Source organism: Bison bison, unplaced genomic scaffold, assembly GCF_000754665.1.
Source record: "Bison bison bison isolate TAMUID 2011002044 unplaced genomic scaffold, Bison_UMD1.0 scf7180017864466, whole genome shotgun sequence".
In the NCBI taxonomy this organism is placed as follows: domain Eukaryota; kingdom Metazoa; phylum Chordata; class Mammalia; order Artiodactyla; family Bovidae; genus Bison; species Bison bison.
This window is the reverse complement of record NW_011495027.1, coordinates 2816264-2825323: the sequence shown is the minus strand read 5'-3', so window position 1 is coordinate 2825323 and position 9060 is coordinate 2816264. Positions and strand designations below refer to the sequence as shown.

At 34.9% G+C, this 9060-nt stretch overlaps 1 protein-coding gene across 1 annotated transcript in view; it reads left to right on the top strand.

Annotated features, from left to right (window-relative positions):
* SYDE2 (synapse defective 1, Rho GTPase, homolog 2 (C. elegans)) overlaps positions 1–9060 on the top strand; it is a 44736-nt gene that overhangs the window by 8992 nt on the left and 26684 nt on the right. Inside the window, exons 6-7 of the mRNA XM_010860502.1 lie at positions 1746–2441; positions 6973–8075. Of these exons, the coding sequence (XP_010858804.1) occupies positions 1746–2441; positions 6973–8075 (1799 nt within the window). The remainder of the gene's footprint in view (positions 1–1745; positions 2442–6972; positions 8076–9060) is intronic.

Genomic DNA, 9060 nt, shown 5'->3' with positions numbered 1-9060 from the left:
AGCCTCTTTCACCTTCATCAAGAGGCTTTTTAGTTCCTCTTCACTTTCTGCCGTAAGGGTGGTGTCATCTGCATATCTGAGGTTATTGATATTTCTCCCGGCAGTCTTGATTCCAGCTTGTGCTTCTTCCAGCCCAGCGTTTCTCATGATGTACTCTGCATATAAGTTAAAGACAGACTTAAATTTGAATCCTAGGGCTAACACCTTGACCATATTCCTCATATGTTTGAAGCTTATGGAACTAATTCAACCTGTCTCAGGATTATTGTGGTGAGTTAAAGGAGGTTAAGGGCTTTCTTACTGCTTTATCTCTTGTTCCTGCCACATAATAGGCACTCAGTAAATATTTCTTGAGTAAATAAATATCTGACATAGTAGGCATTCATGGGAGATTTCTTCCCTTCTAAGTCTGTTCCTCTATTCTTGCCTCTGGAACTAATTGAACTTGAAGCCCAGTTTCTGTTTAAGGCTTTGTTTTGTTTTTAAATTAATCTGCTTGATTAGGTAACATTTAGGGTTATAAAGAGGGCAAATTTACATTTTCAAATGATTTTTTTCAGTAGAAGGGAGGTTACTGAAAACCTTGATTATACATGAACCTAATTTTTTGGTGTTGCTAAGCTCCTCAAAGTTTAATGTGTTTTTATCACTCTCTGTTACTAGACTACTATATTTTACTTGCTGTAATACTAAAATGAATCAACTGTATACACACTCAAAGTAGCACAGATCATAGTTTACAAACCTGGCATGATCTTAAAATTAAAAATATGGTTTTGTTTTAATTATTTATGCATAGTAAATTAGCATTACAATATATATTTAGTTTATTGACACTCACTGAAGCCGGCTTTATGTGACTTTTTGAAGTGTAAAAATTTTCCCCTTTATATGGAATTAATATTATATATACATTTTTAGAGTCTTATCCATTATATTAATACATGCACATATCTAAGTATTTGATGTTCCACATTGGGCTATGAATTCCTTAAGGGCAGGGATCATTTTGTTCATTCTTGTATTCTTGCTACTTAAGCTTATGCCTATCAGTAATACAGCTGTATTGTGTTTATTGTGACACAGGATACTTAGTCCTAATCAAGGGTCTTCTTAGGGATTTTTAATTTTTATTTTGCTCTAGATATTTAGAACTTAAACTCTGTATGAGTTGCTGCTACATTATGTGGTTAGAAAACAAAAGTTATTTTGAAATTTCAATATTCAGTAAGATACTTAGTAATAAATGAGGAATGTTTATTTTGAAAGATTTATCCAATCTTTAGATTTATTTTTAAAAGATTTTATTTTTGAAAGATTTATTAATCTTTCTGTGAAAAGGTAATAATATTTGTAGTTTCTAAAGTTCTTGTAGTAGTGAGTTGAAAGTTACTCATATTAATTAAAGGCATGCTGTGTACCAAGCATTCTATACAAGCTTTTTATAAAACATGTTTTGCCTAGGATAAAGCTGTTTTAGCCCTATGATATTAATAAAGGTGGTTTCAGAGTTTGTTTATCGTTTTTCTTAAGAATTCTTACGGTACCTGATAACTAAATAATAGAAATCAAGTTTAGGTGGAAAATCCAAAGTTTTTCTTATTTAAGTTTAGTCTCTGAATGTGATTAATATTTTTTTTCTTTTTATCTTTTTAAAAACAGTATTTTAATAACTGGTCTTAAGTGACATGTCTTTCTTGGTATGTGAGGTATTATATTCTACCTTCTTTTTCTCTTTGAAACAGATTTATTTGAAAATGTCTGTGAGTCTTCAATGAAGAGAAATGAACTTAAGGATCTGAAGGATAATATTGGCTTCAGGGGTCATAAGCCACTTAACAGCATCACTGTGTCAAAGAAACGCAATTGGCTATATCAAAGTACTCTGAGATCTTTTAATTTGGAAGAAGAAAATAAGAAATGCCAAGATATAAGTCATTTATCTGTTTCACCCATTTCTCTACCTAAACAGCAGCTGTCACAGCCTTTTCTCAAATCATCTGATGAATATTGTACGTATATGGTGTGTAATGCTACAAATTCTTCATTATCAAGAAACTGTTCATTAGACTTTAATGAGGAAAATGATGCAGATGATGAAGGAGAAATATGGTACAACCCCATTCCTGAGGATGATGACTTTGGTATTTCAAATGCCTTGAGTTTTGGTGAGACAGACTCTGCGGTTCTGAAATTTCCTGATGTCAGTTTGAGAGTATTATCCGGCAGTAACCTAATGAAAGCAGAGCAGTACACTGAAGACTCGTTTTGCTCTTTGGAACACACAGGTGATGTTCAGACCACACAGTCACACGAGATAAATCCTGTAGATTCCATCTGTCCCACAGAGTTTGTGCAGCGGTACAAGCAAAGGCATAGACACAAGATGCAAGAACGTATAATTATAGAGGACAGTCCCATGTTGAAATCTCCTTTTTCAGGTAAAGATGATCATGTATCTGCCGTTTCTTCTTTCATTTTTAATTCTTTGGTGGTATCTAAAACTAAGTATAGATGTTTATTGTAGCCTTGTACCTTTCCTTACAATGTGAGTGTATTTTCATGGAAATAAAACTCAAAAAGATTTGTAAACACTTTTATGTACATGCTGGTTTAATTATTCCTATCACAGACTTAGTTTTGTAAGGGGTGAAGGAGCTGGAATCCTACACCAACTTTTAGTGTGTATGGTGTGGTTTAATATGTCTGTCCATCGAGGCAGTAATTACTTTTCTCTTAGTCGAAAGAATGGAGTCTTGGGGACTGGACAAGATGTATTCTTTATGTATGTCTTGTTTTGCTTTATTCATGTATTCATTCATTCACACCTAGCCTGGCCACAGATGAAAAATTCTATGTTCAGTATACTAGTGGTCATTAGTTTTCACTTTTGTGCCTACATTTCCTCAGAAACAGAGGAAAAGAAGAAGAAAAAGAGACCAGAGGTGAAAGTAAATACTTTGCAAATAGGTGCTACAATAGATACAGAACCCAGAAAGGAAGTAATTGAATGTATATTAGGTTATCGTTCAACCTAATGGTTTTATTCTTCTTTGATTTCTGATGTGCTTCTTTTTAAATTTAGTCCTCGATGTAGTACATCCCAGTGTTGGGATTAAAATTTTGTGTGTGTGTGCATATCTAAGTGTAAACTGATTTTCTACAGTGACTCTGTGTTTCTTTTGTAATGTGGATGGGAAGAGTAATAAATGGTATATAAACTAATACTTTGAAACACAGGTTGAGATCCAGGTGGAGTGATGAGGAAAGCTTGCAGGAGAAGGGCAGACAGATCATGATGGGTGTGGAATGGTGCAGAAAAGGCAAGAGGGCATTAAGTATAAGAGCAGTGTTAGAAAGTCAGTGTATGTCAAGTGAGATACACTTTAAGTTACTGTCTTTAAACTTTATTATTTTATGTTTGTTGCAAATTGTGAACCTGTTAAGAGGACAGACATTACCGAAAAAACAAAAACAACCACCCAAATTTGAAAGTACAGAAGGATGTCAATTATGTCTCCTTTTTTACTGTTATTCTTCTCTTAAGCTTACTGTTATAACAAGTACATTCCTATGTTGACCAGAGGAGATATTTAGACAATTTATTTATATAATCTTTTTTTTGTTTTAATATGATCAGATAGGTTATTTACCTAAAGTATTAATGTTTTCTTTAGCAACACTGGCAAAAATCTGTTGAGAAATAGGCAAAGAGAATGGTTAAATTTCAAAATAATGTTTTGATTAAGAAATAGGAAAGCTCAAGTATTTTTAATATGAATGACAGTTTTATGATCATCCTGACACAATTATGACTGTTTTTTGCCTATTAACTTCTGGATATATATGTACCTTTTATCTAGTTGCTGTCATAGTGGACTATTTTTGGGTTTTGCTGATTTCACTTATTATCTATACTTTGTATTCTTACATGTGATGGTGGTTTAGTCGCTAAGTCGTGTCTGACTCTTGCGACCCCATGGACTGTAGCTGCCAGGCTCCTCTGTCCGTGGGATTCTCCAGGCAAGAATAGTGGAGTGGGTTGCCATTTCCTTTTCCACGGGATCTTCCTGACCCAGGAATTGAACCTGGCTGTCCTGCATTGCAGGCAGATTCTTTACCGACTGAACTATGAGGGAAGCCCCATTCTTACATATTGATTAATGTTATTGTTCCCCAATTTTTATAGTATTTAATTGGGTTGATGTGCCCTATTTGACTGGTTCCTTATTGCTAGGTATTAATAGAATGTTTCCACTACTACTGTGGTGATCTTTATCATGATCTGTTTTGCTTCATTAAGATTGATTACTATTAACAGTATCTTTACTTGGTCTTTACAGCTGGTAACTATTATGCTGCTGCTGCTAAGTCACTTCAGTTGTGTCCGACTCTGTGTGATCCCATAGACGGCAGCCCACCAGGCTCCGCTGTCCCTGGGATTCTCCAGGCAAGAACACTGGAGTGGGTTGCCATTTCCTTCTCCAATGCATGAAAGTGAAAAGTGAAAGTGAAGTCACTCAGTCGTGTCCGACTCTTAGCGACCTCATGGACTGCAGCCTACCAGGCTCCTCCATCCATGGGATTTTCCAGGCAATAGTACTGGAGTGGGGTGCCATTGCCTTCTCTTCTCTTCTACCTATAGAAATTATAGGTAATATCTATATTGTTATTTCCTAAAAAGTTTATAGTTTACAAGCAACTAACAATGCCTGGAGAATCCTAGGGACAGGGGAGCCTGGTGGGCTGCCGTCTATGGGGTCGCACAGAGTCGGACACAACTGAAGCAACTTAGCAGCAGCAGCAGCAGCAGCATGTGCCATTTACTGTTCTAGGAGCTGAAGGGAATGTGCCAGTTTCAGTTGATTCTAGTCTGGTTCATAAATTTATATTGAAAGATTTTTCCTTTTTTGCTTTCCCTAGAAAGTCCCATGAACGGAGGAGCCTGGTGCAGGCTACTGTCCATGGGGTCGCAAAGAGTTGGACATAACTGAGCGACTTCACTTTTCTTTTCTTTCTTTTTTTAAATTAATTAATTATTATTTTTTTTACTTTACAATATTGTATTGGTTTTGCCATACATCAACATGATTTGATTAGTGTAATTGTGGTTTAATTTTAAGTGAATGTTGAACTTGGTCATATTTCAGCTCTTGGATTTTATAAAAACAAAGCTTTTTTGTTTCAATAAATTCAGTCTTGCCTGCAGTAAAAATATGTTTTTAAAAAAGTCATTACATTAGATTGACTCTTTATTTAATAAAACCTAGAACAATTTTGTATACTGGGTAGCTTCTTTAGGCCATGACAAAATAGATAGATTGTATGCTACAGCAATACTCTGATTACTGTAGAATATTTTAGACCAGTAAACCAGTAGAATTGTACTGCAGTTTACAGTATAAGGGAATGCTTTGTCTAGTTTATTAAACACTCCATTTCTTATTAGTTATGTACCAGAAAAGCCCAACAGGCATACTTAAAATAGTCCTTTCTCTATAAAGAAACTATTTTGTCAATAGGACACATAAAGAAGGATGGAGAGAGGACTATTTAGACTATTTTAATACTTTGAAGAAAGGTCATTTGATCTATTGATTTTTTGAAATGAATAAACACTTTTCTCATTTGAATTGTCAAATGTACTACATAGAGTAGTCTTTCGTACTAGGGTCATTAAGGATCTTTATAGGGAATAATTAGATAAAGTATGAAAAATTAAAGTTTAAATGATTGGGATAATACTATGTTTTTCTTTAAAAGCACAGTTTAAATTTATATAATATTACATTTTTACAAGCTACTTTCAATTTGCTCTATTAATTTGAAAACTTACTAGGAAATATTCATATTTTTAAATGAAATTGATTAGCCTTTACATCCTTTTTTTTTTTAAACTGGGAATTAAAAGTTTAAGGTTAAGTGAAATGCTTTAACCTCTTAATAATAGTTGAAAAAAGGTCTTTGAAAGTCAATTTGATGTATATGTATGGACAGAAAAATGTTTAAAAAATGGAGAGACTGCAAATATAGTATTTTAGAGAACAGATTCTGAAAGTCTGTTTTCAGATATGAGTCCTTATTCTTCCACTTACCAGATTTGTGATTTTAGACAAATGAGACAGCTCATGCATCAATTTCCTCATCTGGAGAATGGTATCTTAACTCGTAAGGTTATTATGAGAGTTAAATGAGGGTCCGTGCATACTAATTATTAAATTAAGTTTTCATACTTTGTCTAGCTCAGTAAAAGTTGACTGGTATTATTTTTAATAATAAATATTATAATAATAATAATAGAAGCTACTTTTAATATAATTTTCACTGCTATATGACCATGATTAATCTCCTGGTAGTGCAGTTTTACAATGATTAATCTTCTGGTGATATGGACTGTTATTTATTTGTGCTTCTTAAATTTTTAGAAAAACTTTTTATTGTAAGCCTGAGTAACTTTGACATTCAGAAAAAAAGTAATTTTTGTGGAGAAAAAATTGAAAGCGTCTTAACACTTTATTCTTTATGGAAACTGAAACTTATAAGAAAATACATTTTATCAATCATTCTTGTATTAGGTGAAATTTCTAAATAAATACACTAAAGTAGGAAATGTGAAAATTGGTGAACATATTAAAATAGGAAACTTTCCTAGTTTTCTTTGATATCCACTGTTTACAGTTATAAGTATATTGCAGTGGGAAAGATTTAAAAGGAACCTATATTACCTTTCTTTCAAACCTTCAGAATAGAAAAGCAGATGAAGAGGGAGATGTTTCTTTCCACCATAAGCCTTTTGTAGATCGTGATATTCTGCTTAAACTTGGTAATGGGAATTCAGCTAAACTTTTGACTAAACCTCACCATTAAGATGAAACGGAAGAATTTCTGTCCATATGAGAGCTTGTTAAATTTGTGGTTTATAAAGTAAAAAGAAATCGAAACTTATCACCTTATTTTTTTTTTTTTTCCAAGGTCCTGGGAGTGTAGCTGCTACAAACAAGACTGATTTGGGAGTTATGGAACCGTCTTCACCAAGCCCTAGCCCTGTGAAAAAAGGCAGTTCAATGAATTGGTCTTTCCCGGATAAAATAAAGTCTCCACGAACTGTGAGGAAACTTTCCATGAAAATGAAAAAGTTGCCAGAACTTAGCCGAAAACTGAGTGTTAAAGGAACCTTGAATTATGTAAACAGTCCAGATAATACTCCTTCTTTGTCTAAATGTAACTGTCAAGAGATTCATCATGCTGTTACTCTACCTTCTGGGAATACAACCACAGCTGCTAAGAGGAATGTGATAAGTCGGTACCATCTTGATACCAGTGTGTCTTCTCAGCCCACCTATCAGAAGAAAACCTCCGTGAGTTCTAAGTATTCCTGCAAAGGTGGTTACCTCAGTGATGGAGATTCACCTGAACTGATAGCCAAATCTAGCAAATATGGATTCGAAAACAAATTTGCAAAAGGAAAAGACATAATTCCAAATAGCAGCAGCAAGAATGAAATAGACATTGATGCTTTTAGACATTACAGCTTTTCTGATCAACCTAAGTGTTCACAGTACATATCTGGGCTCATGAGTGTGCACTTCTATGGTGCTGAGGATTTAAAACCACCTCGGATAGACTCAAAAGATGTCTTTTGTGCAATTCAGGTAGATTCAGTGAACAAAGCCAGAACAGCTTTGCTCACATGTCGAACAACGTTTTTAGACATGGATCACACTTTCAACATAGAAATTGAAAATGCACAGCATTTGAAATTAGTAGTGTTTAGTTGGGAACCCACTCCAAGAAAAAACCGAGTGTGTTGTCATGGAACTGTTGTTCTTCCCACCTTATTCCGAGTGACAAAGACACATCAATTGGCTGTCAAACTTGAACCTAGAGGTCTTATTTACGTGAAAGTGACTCTTTTGGAACAATGGGAGAATTCACTTCATGGGCTAGATATAAATCGAGAACCAGTAGTATTTGGTGTTGATATTCGAAGAGTTGTAGAGAAAGAAAATATAGGCTTGATGGTACCACTCCTGATTCAGAAATGTATTATGGAAATTGAAAAGAGAGGCTGTCAGGTATTATTTTACTGTGTTTCTCTATTGCCCCCTTATCTATCTATTCGAGTAATTAATTCAATTTATTTATAGTAAGTCTTAGGAGAAGGAGTTCAAGGTAAGTTTAAAAGATCTAATTTAGACTTTTTCTCATTCCTGTTCTTTATTTTTATTACATTACTATTTAGGATATAATTTATGCCTTAACCTGTGTTGTCAATGATTGAAAGCATGCTAGATGGTTCTTTATGTTTGATGCAGGGCTGCATGGACTTACACTTTGAGATGAAGATATGGCATTTTACAGTGACATTCCTAGGAAAAGCCAGAGCTAATAACATGGACTAAGACTAATTCATTTAAGGAATGTTTCTGCATGGTTTGACTTTCCTTTAATAGAGAGTTCAACAGTGAATCTTATAACCCTGTTTCACTCCTAAAATTAACTCCTTGCCCTTATTTCCTGTTCTCCCTTAGTTCCACGCTTTGGAAAGCGTAAGCTTATCCATGTCTTACCTTTGGGATAGCATGGTGGATAAGGAGAGGTCCTACTAATAAAAGCACATCTGATTCTCTTTTCCTTTTAAAGAAAGTAAAAGCAGTTCATTAGAACAAACAAAAAACCTGGTGCTATTTGTAACAAGATGGGCTTCCCTGGTGGCTTGGACGGTAAAGAATCTGCCTATAATACAGAAGACCTGGATTTGACCCCTGGGTTGGGAAGTTCCCCTGGAGAAGGAAATGGCAACCCACTTCACTATTCTTGCCTGGAGAATTCCACGGACAGAGGAGCCTGGTGAACCTTAGTCCATGCGGTCATAAAGAGTCGGACATGACTGATATTTTCACTTTCATGTAAATGTTAACCAGTTGGTAGACCTTATTTTTTGGGCTTTCCTGGTGGCTCAGTAAAGGAGAAGGCAATGGCACCCGACTCCAGTACTCTTGCCTGGAAAATCCCATGGACGGAGGAGCCTGGTGGGCTGCAGTCCATGGGGTCACTAAG